Raw genomic sequence first — 16,161 nt, 5'->3', positions numbered from 1 at the left:
AATTGACACCTATTCATGCTCAGAAAGTGCAAAGTTTTTCCGATTTATTCTAGGTTTCTGCATCATGAAGAAGGAACACTCCAGCAAAGTGCAACTCTTTGTGGGTAATTCTCATTGAAATTTTGACAGCACAATCCAGCAACCTGCTAGAAGGATCACTCTTCGACACCACAGGAGTTGTACTGTTATTTTTACAGATGATTAAATTGATTCGTACCAGAATGTTTTCTTTGCTTTTTTATTAACCCCAAAAGAGCTGATGCTAATTGTAGATTTGATTAACATCTCTTAAAAAAACAAAAGCCATAAGCAAACATAAACAAGAACCAACAAATAAACAAGTCAGAAACACAGAGTAACAGACGATCATGAACAAATTTTACAAGAATCATTTGTTACAACAATGTATTAGTTATTCAGAACCACAGTTCAAGGTGAAGAACTTTCAGACACGTGTGTTGTACACTGCATCCGTAATTTAAGGTTCAAGATATAAATCATACAGGAGGACGCATCTTGCCAAGAGTAAACCTTGATTTCTCTTTCTTGTCAAGAATTCATACAACGGTAACAAGAGCAGATCCTTCAAGGAAACGAGCAATTTCACGATTTCTTATGATCTTGGGTGGTTTATACTGACTAGCTGGTGCTCCATTCCTGATGGCTAACTGTGATAGTCTGTCAAAGCTACCAGGCTTTACAACATATAATAGCAAAGGGCCTGATTCACCTCTATCTCTCTGGACCCTGTAAATGCCTCCCAAAGCATCCTCGAGGGAAGAACAAAACCTCCTTAGAACTACAACTGACTCCTCTATCTTCTCTTGCATAAGCGACAGGCATCCCTCTTCAACTTCTACAAATACCTTCAACTGTTTTGGGCTCAACTCCATGTCTACAAAACTCGCAAACTCCGTAATCTCCATTTCCATTGCATTTCCAAGGTCAAGCTGAAACTTGTGGATTGCAGACATCAAGTCCTTCTCAGTTATAATCTCATTGGGCCCTTTGGGTGCTTTCATGACATATTCCACTTGTGGAGATAAATTATAAAAACCAACAACCCTCACTATATCACCCAAACGGTACCGGTAAAATCCTCTGTAAGTAGTGACAACGACTTCATACATCTTCCCCACTTCAACACCAGAAATATCGACTGTTTCTTTGCCAGCAGCATCAGTCTCATTCATATCGAATGGAAGAAACTCAAAATACGCTGCAGTTGGAAGCAAAACGAATCGAGTTTTCTTGGGGGGTTGCATAATATCCAAGTTAATACCCACACAGCATTCTGAGGCAAAATAGTCTCCACCTAGAAGAGGTATCTCTCCTGCATAGTGCTTAAGTTTTGGATAATACTGCTCCATACTTCCAGTAGTAACACACCTAACATAACGAACATTTGGCCATAACTTGCTCACAATCCCACCCCGACTCTTTTCCTCGAAAACTGATCGAACTCTCTTCGCCAAGTCCAGTTGAGGCCCACCAAGAACCTCAACAACAGAATTCCTCATTGCAACATCAGAAAACTCCAAACTCGGGAACCCATGTTCAAGATCATGACATAGCTGCTCCCACTTGGACTCTAGAAGGCAAAACACTTTGATCAAGCCTATGGCATACGGGGCTCGAATTCCATCGACTAAATCAAAGCTCCTAATGCCACATAGAAGATGGCAATACATTTGGTGCTCAGCATTGGACCCAAGAATAACTTCCCGGGGACTAACAATAAAGCTAAGCTGAGACCAATTTGCATTGCCACTCTGCAAAGGGTATGTGGAAGCAGCCATAACCTTAACACCACCTCTAGTAGTTCTTACATTATCGGCATATATAAAACATAGTATCTTATTGACTGTAGGCCTTGAAGGAAACAACCTAGATACAAAATTTAAAACCAAACCCACCGCACAAAAATCTAAGTTAAATACGAAAATGAAAAACAGAAATCAAGAATTTTGTTAAAAATTATACCTTTTGAGAATTGCGGCACTGCCTTGGTGAGCTATGTAGGAGGCGGCTTTGGAGAGTTTAGAGTCGAAGTAAGGTATCAACTTGGGCCTCGGTGAACTTGTCCCGGAGCTTCAACAGCCAAAAAATTATATAAAGGACTAATTTTTCATTTAGATTTGCCATGGCAGAAGAGTGAGATCGAGAGTCAGATTGATGAATATATATATATATATGTATGTACCTGTAGAAGAAGCAGAGGAGAGGATCGACAGAGAGGAGAGGTTGATGATGATGACGTGGACTGTCGGCCATTTGATTGATGAGGTCAGCGTAGTCATCGTACGAAGACAAGGGCACGGAGCGGCGGAACGTGGCGGCGTCGAGCGGCGGATCGTGGGTTGGGAGGTAAGGCTGGAGATACAACACGGTACCGTTTTGGTCGAGGATGGAGCGGAGGGTGTCCAGCTGGTGACGCGTGGCGTTGCGGGTGGAGTCGTCGAGTTTCAGGAGGAGCTCGTCGTCTGTCATATCGTCCAGTCCAATGAGGCAAAAAGAACAGAGACGGCGCGCTTTTGTTCCAATAGAGTGACACGTATCTAGGAAAACTCAATATTGCCCTTACTATTTTCGTATTTTAGTAGGTAGAAACGACTTTAGCTATTTTTCGTTATTTTCAGTTTGACCCCAAGGTTAGCTGTCGTGTAGTGAAATATTTTCCAATTAGGCCCAAATACTTGTTGAGCTTTTATATGCTGCCACGTGTCCGCATGTACTCTCCTAGGCCTAGCAAAGAAAGGGTTTTGGACCGTTGAAGAAGCAGAGCAGAGGATCGAGAGAGAGAGAGAGAGAGAGAGAGAGAGAGAGAGAATCGGCGGAAGATGGCGGCGTCGGGCAGCGCCATTGATGCCTTCGAAGCTAGAGATGACTGAAGAACGACGCCGTTTTGATCGCGGATAGAAACATGTTGGTTGTTTTAGTAAATGAAAGCAATTAAGCAAATGAAAGAAGTGCAAAACTCATTTCTTGATCAACGACCTGATCATCAAGATCATGTTTTTCTTGGTGCGAAGGGTTCGGACTTGATGATGTGTACAGAGATTCTGGGCTCAGAGAGCGGCGATTTCATGGTGGCCGAGACTCTGTGGACGGCGATGGCCGATGAAGACGTCCGATCAGGAATATCGTCGTCTTCTTCTTCTTCTTCTTCTTCAGCATTAAAACTGAGAACGACGTCGTCAATGCTGAGGAAACAGAGGCTGATGAAGAATTTGGCGCCAATGCTGCCATTGCCGTCCACGCTGGACATGTACGGACGGCCAAGATTCACTCTGGAAAGGAAAACGAGTATGATGAGCGACGGACGGCTCTTGATTTCTATAGACAAGGAGCAGCGCCCCAGGGCTGTGCCGCCTAATGGGAAGCGGAGGAGCACTAGCAGTAGTATCAGTAAGAAGCTAGTGCTTTCTTACAATTCAGACTCTGATGATGAAGAAGATGATCGAGAAGATTCGGAGAAGAAAAGAGAGGGTTTATCAAATTGAAAATCTATACTGTGAAATTAATTGGTGTTAGGTCAATTTGATCTTCTTCAATTTCATAGGAGGATTTGGTAATATTCAATTTCATTTTAGAAGATTCAAGATAATGAGGGAGAGATTAATCTCGTTATGAAATCGTCTCCGTGACTTTCTTGATTTTCTTGATCATCCGGCAGACTTCGCAGTCGCAGAGAGAGATCAGAGGTTGATGATGAAGAGGAAGGATTTCCCGCCATTATTGTTTACACTGAATGGGAACGGACGGCCAAGATTCGCTATGAAGAAAGTCAGGAGCGATGGACGGCTCTTGATTTTTGTGGAGAATAACTAACCCCCCGGCGGTTGAAAAACAACCACAAGTAGAAGGAAGTTCTGTGATTTACAGTTTTGAATACGAACACAACCAATTGATCGTGCATGACTACTTTACATAATTGGTGATCATCGACTTGTTTAGTTAATTAAGAAATTGGATTGGATTAATTTAGACTAGACTGTAGTCTGCAGAAGTGATTACTGTTTTAACTAAGTTTTCATAACTAGAGCTAAAAACCATGCAAATTGCGAGAAATTCTTCATAATTAATATAGGGTTGAATTGTATGTGGAATTCATATAATAGTACTCAGCTCTCATTTTTAATTTGCATAGCTTTGAGCACAAAGGTCATTTTCTCCTCCACAAAGCGATTCGTTTGAATGCCAATTGGGCACCCAACGATTGATCAAAGAGTGATCTATGGACGACACCCAAGGTGTCAACTGGGCTATGCTCCTCCTACTCATTGATTGCACAAGAAAATTTGATGGTTTGGCAAAGAAAATATGTCTTGCACAATTAAGACAATATTTCCCTTTGCCATAGTTGTTGTTACTTGTACTACACGTTTGGAATTGTATATAAGAACTGAGAAGGGGATGCATTTAATGTGGAAGGTTGATAAGACTAATGGTCAAAGCAGCTCATCTTTCTCAGTCAAAGTTTACACTCAATGTCTGGGGTAACAGAATGAGAAACAAATCAAGAAAGTGAAGAACAAAGAAATCACTCTGATAATAATATATTAACTTTTCACTCTGCTGTACAATTTGAAGAAAAGAAAAATGCTAACCACACCCACCAAATTTCATCTTTTTGTTATTTCATCAGTTGTTCTGTTCCTAATAACCCAAGTAGACAGTAAATCAATCTTCCCCTCCTTTAACAAACCAACACTAAATCTAAACTGTGAAAATACAAGTCAATTAACCTATATATTATTTCTGATCATTTCTGTGGAAGTTTCCATATCCCTTTCGATGGAGAAGTAGTGTTTGTTATCTTTGTAACCTTTTGCTTCATTTGCCGCCTTCTGGTGTGATCTTCTCCAACACCATTATCCACTTTTATCACATCAACCCTTACTATATGATGATCTGATGTCCCTTTGGAAGAAAACACTGAGTATGACCCAGGAACAAACTTGTAGGGTGAATTTGAAGATGCCAATATGTAATCCACCCTGGTTCCATACTTGCAGGTCCCCTGCACACCTGCATCAAAACATAAATCTAGGCATTTAGAAGGGGATTAATTCGAATTTGTCGAATTTTTTTAATTAGGCCTAATTGGGAAGAGAAAAAATATATATAAGGAAAATTAACACTAGGGTACAGGTTGGTTCTTGTACTTTGGCCTTTGGCAATCATAACCACTGATTCATATTCTCCTTCAAAGTCCTTAGCATCTGTATATTGTTTACTCTTCAAGTATCTCATTACTTCAACCTTAGGCCTTGGCTTTCCCATCTCCTCATAATACTGCAGCCAAAGAAAAACAAGGTGATTAATTAACTATATAATCAGTATACATAATTATCATTAGAAACCTCAATTATGTATCACCTTTACAATATCAGTCCATCTTTCTTGAGAGTAGTCTGATTCATCCAAAGAATTGAGACCTCCAGCCAAGATGTGGGGTTCATTGCTAGATTGGATTATAGCATTGATCTGCCTCATCCTCCAGTTCTCATCAAGATGGTCCAGGTGGGTGCAGTGGAAGTTGACTTCTCCTGCTTCAGGAACATCTATGGTGGCCTTTAGGACATTCCTGTGTGTGTGTCATTTTCAAGCACCCAATTTAGTTAATCTTTCTGTCCGATTTTCACTTATTACTAAAAGTGATTTTACATCAGCATTAATCATGATGTTTTCACTGTTAACAGAAAAATAGAGGACCAACAACAGTTAAAGGCAATGCTGCCTTTTCAAGAAACAGAAAGATGTAAAAGTCTCGTGTATCTCAATCATGCTAATTATTTTATTAACATAACCCACCTATACTGCAGTCCAGTCATACCAATGTACTCCTTACCTAACATTACTTTTTTATACTCCTTAACAGCGATATTTCTCTTTCATTAAAAGGGAGCTTATGGTTAGCTAGGAGGGTTAAGCCTTGTGAAGTTTGAGTGATATTGACAATCATGGATGGTAAAAGGCTTTTCCATCATCAGATACCTTTCTGAAAAGAGAAACATCGCTAGATATTGAAATATGAGTAAACTGGTACATCTGTAATTCCAAATTCCAAATCCACCACTAACCAAGTGCTCTCAAGCGACAGATACATCTGTACAGTTGGGATTTTATGCGGCGTAGAAATGCATTAAGTTTTAGTTCCCCCCGCCCAAAAAAGAAAAAGAAAAAAAGAAAAGCATTAATTTGTGATTCAGAAATCAGGTTGCCAAGGAAATTATATGAAATGAGGTACAAATTTCCAAGAAACACTTGGTTAGGATATTCCTCAAAAACTCAGTAAATTTGGAAGCTTTGATTTGTCATAGGAAATGTCCGTAGATCAGCTAAGAACATTGATAGTGCATTCTGGAAATGAATCATTATCAAGTCTCAGGACAACCTAGAAGATAATATATAAAAAATTGCAAAATACGTGGACAACTCTGCACAGCACAGCTGTTACTGAGGAGACTCAGATAATAGCAGACCCAGTAAAACACCAAACTTTCGACCTAATATAGTTGAACCAGACAGGCTGTAAGGTAATAGAAGCCCATGAACAGATAGATCACAGATTTAATTTAGGACACTGGAATCGATTCCGATATGGGCTATTTTTTCTAGCTTTTGAAAAGTTACCCAAATAATATCAGATTGTATTCTATGGTAAAGTTTAGAACTTTAGAATCACTGATGACTTTATGAAAAAAAAAATATATGAAAGTAAACATGGCTTCAACTTTGTTTTGCAAAGTCTGGGACCATAAACTGAGCATTCAATCAAAGAAATTTCCTTGAAAGCACCATTAGAAAAGAGAAAAACAGAGGACATTACTGAATGATGTTAAAGAACCAATTCTATATACAAAGGAAAAGGAAAAGTTGTAATCACCTGAAATCAGTGTCATCAAAGATTTTCTGAACCTTCGACCGCTTAATCGGCCATTTTGATAGGATGGCGTTGCCATACTCAGGTGCCCAACTTTCAGCAAAAACATAATTCATGCCCAAAGCAGCAGCCAAATCAGACAGAGGCTTCATGGCCTTCTCTTCCTCTGCCTTCACATCTTGCAAAGCCAATATATCAGCATCCAACTCTCTCAGCACATCAAGCACTGTCCTATGGCTTCTATAAAACTCTCCTCCATCTGCTGTGCGATTACCAATATTTGCACAAAAGCTCACATTTGATGATCTCAGAGGAGCCTTTCCTTTCAGAAGTCTAGTCTTACCACTACTACTTGGACAAGAAGAGTCTTCCTTTCCTCCTCCTCCTTCAGAAAAGCTCAATTGTCTATTTCTCAGTAAGGAAATCTCATTTTCAGGCAAATTGATAGAAACCCGCAACTTGGATTTCACAAACTTCTGTTGCTTAGAGAGATTCTCTGTGTTGTTCATTGAATTGGGATGTAAAGGAGATTGCTTTAAAATACTCTTTGGGCGATCATTTACAGACTTTGCTCGAACGTTAATGTGCCTAACCTTCATACTATCTCCGTTTTCATCATCAAAGCTCTCAACTTTCTCACTTTTTGGAACCGCAGGTGCCATTGAGAACAGGGCAGCATTAAAAGTCGCTATTCTTATAGGCCTCTCTGTTTTTAAGTCACCCAATTGACCATTAGGGTGAACTGCCGCCGACCCATTAATGCTAGCTTCATGTCTAGCCTCAAGTTGAGATTTTGTGGAGTTTGTTTTCCCAAATCGCTTGATGACAACTTTGGGCCTAGAGCGGCGGCGAACCGGCCACCGGAGGCGGTGGCAGAGACGGAGGAGGCTCTTGTTAAGGAGTTTGAGCATTGGGGAGAAATGGGTGCGGCACAAAATGGCTGGTTCTGGTTTTTTTTTTTGTTGTTGTTGTTGTTGTTGTTGTCGAGAGCATGAGAATGAGAATTTTAAAGGGAAATTGGAGAAAGCTGCAGAGTTGTTTTCAACTCTGGCTCTCTCGTGTTGTTAGGCACGAATTTTATGGAAGTAGAAGGATTAGTTTAGTGACTTAAACTTTTGTTAGATAGAAGGTGAAAATGTGGAAGGAGTAAAGGGTTGGTGACACTTGGCGGTCAACTAGGGGTTGAATAAGACTTTAGGGGTTACTGATGATGCATATAGAGTCGTAGAGAGAGAGAGAGAGAGAGAGAGAGAGAGAGATAATGGTGAAATCCTATTCCCAACTGCTCCATAGTCCCTCCAAGGAAACAAAGAAAAATGCAGAACTGCATTATTTGTATATGCCCGGCCGGCCTGCTCCTAGCCAGTGGGTTTATTGGACTTTAGAGAAATGTCATGTCGTTTGGTTTGGGATTTAAGATTAAGATAATGGAAATGAGTTGTTTAATTAGTGAGGTCCAATAAATAAATAGACAGAGAAATTAATAAGAAAAAGCCCCTGCCCGACAACTACAGGCCATGCATGCAAGTAGAAGTAGGATTCTTATTTCGAACGCCACGTCACCTGAAATCCGGCGTATCCAACTCCTATGCAAGCCTAGTGGAGCTGGACTGCTGGAGTCCATTATTTGTCAAATACTATAAATGGGGTGTTGTAGGGCCCTATGGGCTCCTCCTCCTCTCATCATCCTTAAATACAAAGGCCCATTAATTCTCTCCTCCGACTATTCTTTTTTAATTAAATAAATATGTTATGTTGTCATATTATGAATTTATACAATACATAAATTGATACTCAAATAAAATAACATGTCATTGACCTGGAAGAAAAAAAAATTAAAAAAAAACCATTTCAGACCCGAATCGAAGAGAAATAAAATAGTGAGCATAGAAAAGCCAAGAGAGTTAGACAACAAATGCTGCAAAAATGGAATCGGCATTCTCCTCTGGAAGATGAAGAATAATAAATGAGGGATATAAATAAAAGAATAGTAGGTGAGTTGGGATTTGTTTATGTCTTTATGGAGGTGACTTTGTTTTATTTTAGTGTGTGTGGGTCTCTAGCTGGATATGAATCTGATGCATGGGATTATTGGCAGCTCTTCTTTTCTCAGCAAAATGACAGCTCTTATTTTCTCTCTTGTTGCCCCACGTACGTAACCCTCCCTCAGCACCTGATCATCATTTTTTGGGCTCTTGGAAGATTGAGATCGGAATATTTTAGTGGCTGTCCTAGTCTCGTAGTGGAATAAGAAACAGTGAGGCCCATAATCTGGAGAGAGAGAGAGAGAGAGAGAGAGAGAGAGAGAGAGAGAGAGAGAGAGAGAGGTGCAATATGGAATATTAAAGATGTTGTTTTCTAGCTAGAGATGGAAAGGAGGATTAATTTGATTCTTAGCAGAGAGGTCAACTGGCTTCCTGGATTTCAAGACCTACCAGTCTAACATGAGGTTTTGATCAAACTTTTCAGATTTTTGAGAGAGAGAGATAGAGAGAGGTGCAATATGGAATATTAAAGATGTTGTTTGCTAGCTAGAGATGGAAAGGAGGATTAATTTGATTCTTAGCAGAGAGGTCACTGGATTTCAAGACCTACCAGTCTAACATGAGGTTTTGATCAAACTTTTCAGATTTTTTTTGGGTCTGTCAGATCAAATCAAACAAGTCTATATACTTATTTATTCTTCAAATATCATGCTGAACATGTAGAGCAGCAATTTTGGGTAGGTAGCATTATATATATATATATATATATATATATATATATATATATATATACCCAATTGTGACCAGATAGAGATTTCAATTAATGGTGTGTGGCTGCTGTTCTTTCCTACTTTAATTTAAATTTATAGATAGATATAGCAGAAAGCATGGATATATAATTCTCACCTGGGAATTGGCCCAAAGATCTAGAAATTTATGGCAGAAATAATAATGACCAGAAAACTCATTTATGCAGAAGCCCACCTCATGCCTTCAAGGGCCATGCAGCGTTATTAGGGTGAACTTGTGCATTGCCTTCAAATGGTACAGCAGGTTAAGAAGCAGGTGGTTTCTTGTTTTTGCTTCTTCTTCTTCTAACCATAAAAATGAAAATAAAATTTTGAGGCTTTGAAATATGTGTGTGTGAGAGTGCAAAGCACCTTCAAGAAGAAGAGTTTCATGTCGGGATATAGCATAATTAAACAAAAAAGAAGAAAAGAATCGTCGACAGCAGGGTTCGAACCTGCGCGGGCGAAGCCCAACAGATTTCAAGTCTGTCTCCTTAACCACTCGGACATATCGACTTCTTGTTAACTCTGTTCGGCTAATTCACTTATAACTGAATTACTTATTTTTGGAATTGAAGAACACTCACTCTTATCAGTATTCAGTCCAGTCCAACAAGATGTGAAATACAGCAGCATTAGGAGCTAAAAATTCTTACTTATATGAGTATGAATAGTCTAACCATTAGTTCTTTTTTAAGAAAAGAAAAATCCAGGTTGAAAAGAACCAGAATTAAAGGAATATTGCAGAAGGCATATTTCATAGTATATAAAAAGGTCATCCTACACTTTACAAGGCAACTATGACTTCACAAACTCTTCTCTGTCTATTTCTTTTTGGGGGTGAACCACCTCTATGACCTGTATGACCCAGAAAATAAAAGAAAACAAAATCCACCATAGTAGGAACGAATTTAACTAAAGTTTCCTCCATTGATCCATTCAAATGATTGCTCTCATTATCCAGTCACTAGTCTCACTAGAAGGTTTACACACTACGGATGAGCATACTGCACATTGATCCTTCGTTGAATTGGGGTCCTACAAGAAGGGCAGTCCTCCATTCCTTGTTTCTTATGAAGCTCATTGCATTTTGCACAAACAACCTGATGCGCACACGGAAGGAAAACCACTGACATCTCCTCAGATAGGCACATCACACACTCGCGGTCCTGTCTCAAACTTCCAGTCCCAAAATAGTCCTCGGAATTCATTACCCTCTTGATGCTGGTAAAATTTTGGGTTCCCTTTGTTGCCATCACAGTCTTTCTGTCTGACAGGCAACCTCCAAAGCTTCCAGCAGCTCCCCTTCTTAGTGCTGCAATTCTTGAAGAGTCAGACTTCAATTGAAATTCAGATAACTTGCTCTCGAGTTCTTTGATGTCTTCCATATACTTCTGCATATCATTTTCTGCCTTCTGTTTGATCCTGTCCTCCTCCACTTTTGCCGAAGCTTCACGCTGTTCTCTTTCATTTCTCATGGAGTTAGCATGTGCAAGTAGTTTCTCATTTTCTGTGTTCTCCCGTTTCCATCTAGCCTGTAAAATTTATCATCATTAGTAAGAAATAACAACCAGCACATCACTGGGCCATCAATTTACACCAGCAAAAACTTGAATAGTACCAACTAGTATCACATGTGTGTTGACTGTCTATTAAATTTTGGTTTTTAAGGTCATAACTAAACCATCCCCAACCCCATCACCCCTTATCGCTTGAGCCAAAGCTCAAGTGGAAATTTTATGTATACAATCGTGTGAACAATTCATGGAAAAAGAAGATTCCTTATTATGCTCAGTGAGAACAATTGTTGACTTAGTAGGATCCCATCACAAGCAAACATTTTGTTTGAAAACAAGGCCACGACCTTTTCCAGTGACTTAAGACTTGTTTTCCAGCATCCCACAAGCGATCCAACTTAACTTGTTTCTGAAAGGTAACTTTTACATCCACGTTGAAGAAGCATACCTCGATTTGATGATGGACACTTTTTGCCTTGCCTAGATCCTGTTGAAGTGAAGCCACCTTCTTCTTTTCTGTTTCAAGCTCCTCCTGCAATGAGATTATCTCCCCCTCCCATGCCTGGGCCCTTTTCAGTGATCTCTGCTCTTGGTCTAATGCATCCAGGTGACGTCTTGCTTTCTCCAAAGCTATTTTTTTGGCAGCAAGCAACTTCTTTTTCAGAGTGGAATTCTCCACCTCAAGCGTACAGATATTAGAGTTAGCTCTCTCAACCTGGCCAGTTGCATTGTTCAAGGCATGCTCCAACTCAGACAGCCTCTTCATGGTGTTCTCCTCCAACATTTGTTTCTCCTTCTTAAATTGCTCAGCTTCTTCCTTCTCTTGCCTCAGTGTTTTAAGTTCAGGCCGTTCCTTACTAAGCCTACGAGAAACCTGCATAACCTTCTCATTGGCCCACTTAGTCCAGCCTTGTAGCTCATTCTGCAGCTCCTCCAGCCTAGGAACTAGCTTCAAAATCAGCTCATCCTTCTCATCTTGTGGTACATACTTTCCTAGAGACTTATCATATGGAATGCCAGCACAGTAATCAAGAATCTTGGGGGATTCAGAGGTGCCAACTGGGGTCTTAGGTCCAGATATCTCTTCCAACCCAGATTTCTGTGAAAACTTGGTATCTGCAGAAGGCAAGGAAGATATGGTACCTTTTTCAGGTACTGTTGATGAGCAACCTGTTGCAGGTGAAGCAGATGGACTACTGGTGGAAGCATGATGCCTTCCATCTGATGAAGGGATGGTGGCTCCACCTTGAGCACTTGACTTTGAGGAACCAACTGTTGTATGTGCTCCAGGAAGTTCAGGCGGAGGCTTCATCCTCTTCTCCACAAAGAAACCACCAACTGTGACTTTTCCTGACTTGAAGCCTCCTTTTGACCCATAAGCCCTGTAATTTCTCTCCATATGGAAGGACTTCCTCCGAAGTGCTGCTAATTCTTTCTTGGTGCGCCATTTTCGAACGGCTCCTGACTTTTCTTCAGAGGTACATGTTTGAGATTTGTTTTGCATATATTCCTCAGTGAAGCCTAAGCATTTTTCAAGACTATCAAGCATAGATGACAAACTGTCTTTCTCAGGCGTTAGCCCTCCAGGCGCATGAGAATGTTTGGAGTTGGGCACGTTAGGGAAACTTCCAAATTTGAGTGCTTCAGTCGAATTGTCTTGAGGAGCTCTCTCTTGAGCATGGGAGAGTGGAGGCATTGAGGAATTTGCTTGGTTGGGATTGGGATTTGGATGGATGGTTTCAAAGCTAGTTGCCTCTGATCTTAATTGGGTAGAGGAAGAATCAGAGGAGCTCGCTCTTGAGGATTCTTCAAAAGCACTTAATGGATCTCCTTCCGATGTACAGGCTTGCAAAATGTTTAAGTCACAGATCAACAGCCACCACATTGCTTCCGCAACTGATAAGGATGGCCTCACCTCCCTAAGCACACTGATCATTTCTAGCATTGTGTACTCCACCAGGTGCTGTAAATTACCAAACTCATTATCTCTTGAAGCATCAAAACCCTTCCCTTTGTTAAGAAATTCCAGAGTATCATTAACAATATTTGATAGAGGGTCTTTACTGCCAATGTAAAGGCCGCCTCTTGAAACAGCCTTTTCAGCAACCTCCTCACTGTACCCGCATTCAGCAACCTGCTTAACTGCACTCTGGAAAATTGCTTGCAAATAAGACAGCAACAGTTCTTCCAGCTGACACACAATGGGATCATCCCAATCTGTACATTCAAAGGCTCCCGCTTCCACTTCTTCTTTGGGCTGAACCACCCCAGCATCCACTGACACATTGTCACTCAATTTTGGACACATTTCTGGAGATAATTCGCACTGAGGGAATACAGTTAGGGGAGAAGTTGTATTCTCCAGAGAAGGGTCAGCTAATTTTCTCTTGTTCTTACTTCCTTTTCTTAAGGATTCCCCTTGTTTACTAGCAGTACCACTATTGACCATTTTTTTCAAACTACGAACAACAAGAACTAACTTCACAATATCACCAGTCGACTCTAAATCAGTAAACCCTATACACGAAAACAAATAAAAAGAAAAAAGTGAGAATTTTACAGAAACGATCGAACAAACATTGTCAAAAGGGAAACCATATTCTCAAACATTTCGCAGATACTCAATGTAAACAAAAAAATTGTGACTTATCAAGGAAAGTAATCATAAACAAAAAGATAGGCATTCGTCATTCTTCAAATGAAATTAACAAGAAATACTAGAAAATTTCATACCTGAGGTACTAAGAGACGAGGGCAAATAGGCACAATAAGCACTCTCCTGTTAAAAAAAGCACTTAAATTGTTCAAAAGCAGACACGCCCATGTATGAAAGTTGGAGAACAAACAGATTATAAGCGCACCCAGACCCAGTTAGCTAAAACCAGCAAATAGCCAATAACGCATGCAGCCACACAAGTCCAACTGTTCAAATACCAAGACATCACCGACAAACCATTGCTTCAAAAACATCAGAAAGTTGATGCCCATTTCACAAAACCACCAAAAGTTGATCCTGGTGGTTACAAAATCTTAAATAGATAGAGCAAAAAATAAGAACGAACCCAAATGAAGAAAAATATTAAAATTTTTCATATACCCACAATCAAATAGAGACGTACCAGGCGAAAGCTGAGGTTTCTGTGAAGCCAATAAAAGCTTCGACGTAACGTTAATGGCGAGGAGAAAGTTAAGGGGCAATGGCTCCCATTCTGCTACGAGAGAGCAATGCGTGAAGCTTCTTCAGTGCCTGCTGCTGTGTTTGCGCCTCACTGGCTCACTCTTGGGTTTTGGGGATGGTTTTACATATACAGAAGCCACATAGCCAAATAAAAACTGGTCCTGCTTTGCACTAGACCTCTTGGGTCTTGGCCCAATTTGGCTTTATAAGGACAACTTATACAAAGATTAGAGACCTTAAACCATTTTCCCTCCTACCTATTTAATTTAATTCAACTTCAATTCTTGAGATGCACTAATCTCAACCATTCAATCAATATCCCCACTTGAATTCACTTTAATGGATGGCTTGGATTTGCACACTACTTGTAGTAATAGCAGAGGACTTGAAAACATTTAATTTCATCATTAGGTACATGCAACTGACCCCATTTAGGGCTAAATAGGGTGAGTAGTTCTAGTATATTGTTCAGTATTAAAAGGTAGGTATAGGAGTTTTGGTAGGTTAATAAATAAAATGGATTTATAATCCATTTTGCACTTGTATATTGAGCTTTGGTATCGATATCGGTTGATAAAAGTATACATTTTATTGATGATTACAAAGAAGAAGTTCATGTTAATTCATGTCACACTTATTTAGTTCAATCAATTATCAAAATCTAACATAGATTAGTATGATATTTTCCTTCGTAGCAATGTATAAAACACCTACACCCAATTTTTTTTTATTTTATATTTTAGTATAAATGATTGTCTAAGTTACAGGGGATGTAGATTTCTCTCACACACACACTACTATAATGTCGTGGGGATTCAAACTTGAGACTTTTGATATACAAATCAAGACTATTTTTTACTAAGCTACCCCGTTGGCACCACACCCAAATTTAAGCACATAGATTAGTCTAATTTTATCCCCTATAGCAATTCACACAAAGACGAATTTAGAAAGTAAAAAGGTGAGTTCCTTTTGCTGATTTTCATATCCATATAAGTCCAGATGCTAGAATTAAATTGCATTAATTACCCATGAAAAAGAACAAAAGGCAATAACTGAATAATGAAGGGAATCCAACTCCTTTAGACCAAAAAATAAATAATAAATAATAAATAATAAAAAGGGAATCCAACTCCTAGTTAAAATAGGAAACTGATTATTTTGTTGGTTTATGGAGTGTTTGTAGACTTATTTTATTTATTTATAATCAGAATTGTAAAACATCCAACATTGTTGGTATACCGTTTAATGTTTATTTGTGTATATATATTTGGAGAAATATTTGTATAATATTTATTTGTTACTTGTTACTTATTAGTGGTTGTTTTAGCGATTTCATAATGGAAAATCCATTTAATGTTTTATTTTCTGAGGCCCAATCTTAATCAAAATAATATATCTAACTAGGGCATTTGGTTTTATTAGTGTTTTAATACGAGGCCCAATTGATAGCCCATCTCTCCTTTTGTTTTTCCCATCAACAAAAGCCCAGGCCCAAGTCTAACATGAGCCGTCTCCAGCCCCTCCCTGCGACCTATCATGATTCATCTTCTTCAATCCTCATCTCGCCACCCCAAAATCTGAGCCACCATCATCATATCGTCCCTGACCTTGGAGATTCCAAAATGGCGTTTTTTTTTCTGGGTCAGAATCGCCCAGGCCGCCTAGGCGGCCGCCTAGCGCCTAGTCGCCACCTAGGCCGTTTTTTCGAACACTGCCTGAACATCAGAAACCTCCGCATAAAATAGTATATTCTTATAGCTTCCTGATGCTAATTCCTTGCCTAAACTCCTTGAAACACTTC

The 16,161-nt window shown here is 39.6% G+C and overlaps 3 protein-coding genes and 1 non-coding gene across 7 annotated transcripts; all 4 read right to left on the bottom strand.

Moving 5' to 3' along the window:
* Positions 1–308: 308 nt before the first annotated feature.
* LOC117612241 (probable indole-3-acetic acid-amido synthetase GH3.6) lies at positions 309–2,585 on the bottom strand. The gene is made up of 3 exons (XM_034341006.1): positions 2,204–2,585; positions 1,984–2,091; positions 309–1,887 (listed from the first exon to the last, which is right to left on the bottom strand). Exons 1-3 carry the CDS (start codon positions 2,488–2,490, stop codon positions 558–560), a joined length of 1,725 nt encoding a protein of 574 aa, XP_034196897.1. The 5' UTR covers positions 2,491–2,585; the 3' UTR covers positions 309–557.
* A 1,943-nt stretch (positions 2,586–4,528) lies between these two features.
* Positions 4,529–8,189, bottom strand: LOC117637665. Its single transcript, XM_034372624.1, has 4 exons — positions 6,893–8,189; positions 5,383–5,590; positions 5,169–5,298; positions 4,529–5,031 (listed from the first exon to the last, which is right to left on the bottom strand). The coding sequence occupies exons 1-4, from the start codon at positions 7,798–7,800 to the stop codon at positions 4,766–4,768; spliced, it is 1,512 nt and encodes a 503-aa protein (XP_034228515.1). The 5' UTR covers positions 7,801–8,189; the 3' UTR covers positions 4,529–4,765.
* A 1,907-nt stretch (positions 8,190–10,096) lies between these two features.
* Positions 10,097–10,178, bottom strand: TRNAS-UGA. Its single transcript has one exon. It is a non-coding gene; the product is annotated as a tRNA-Ser (tRNA).
* A 220-nt stretch (positions 10,179–10,398) lies between these two features.
* Positions 10,399–14,464, bottom strand: LOC117636321 (putative E3 ubiquitin-protein ligase RF298). Of its 4 annotated transcripts, none has more exons than XM_034370769.1 (4): positions 14,299–14,464; positions 13,913–14,208; positions 11,628–13,696; positions 10,399–11,197 (listed from the first exon to the last, which is right to left on the bottom strand). In XM_034370769.1, the coding sequence occupies exons 3-4, from the start codon at positions 13,626–13,628 to the stop codon at positions 10,655–10,657; spliced, it is 2,544 nt and encodes an 847-aa protein (XP_034226660.1). In that variant the 5' UTR covers positions 13,629–13,696; positions 13,913–14,208; positions 14,299–14,464; the 3' UTR covers positions 10,399–10,654. The 4 variants fall into 4 exon arrangements, with proteins under 4 accessions (XP_034226660.1, XP_034226662.1, XP_034226663.1 ...); XM_034370771.1 differs by having other exon boundaries at positions 13,913–14,192; XM_034370772.1 differs by having other exon boundaries at positions 13,913–14,101.
* Positions 14,465–16,161: the final 1,697 nt, after the last annotated feature.

This window comes from Prunus dulcis, chromosome 8, assembly GCF_902201215.1.
Source record: "Prunus dulcis chromosome 8, ALMONDv2, whole genome shotgun sequence".
Classification (NCBI taxonomy): Eukaryota; Viridiplantae; Streptophyta; class Magnoliopsida; order Rosales; family Rosaceae; genus Prunus; species Prunus dulcis.
This window is presented reverse-complemented; position numbering and strand designations above follow the sequence as displayed.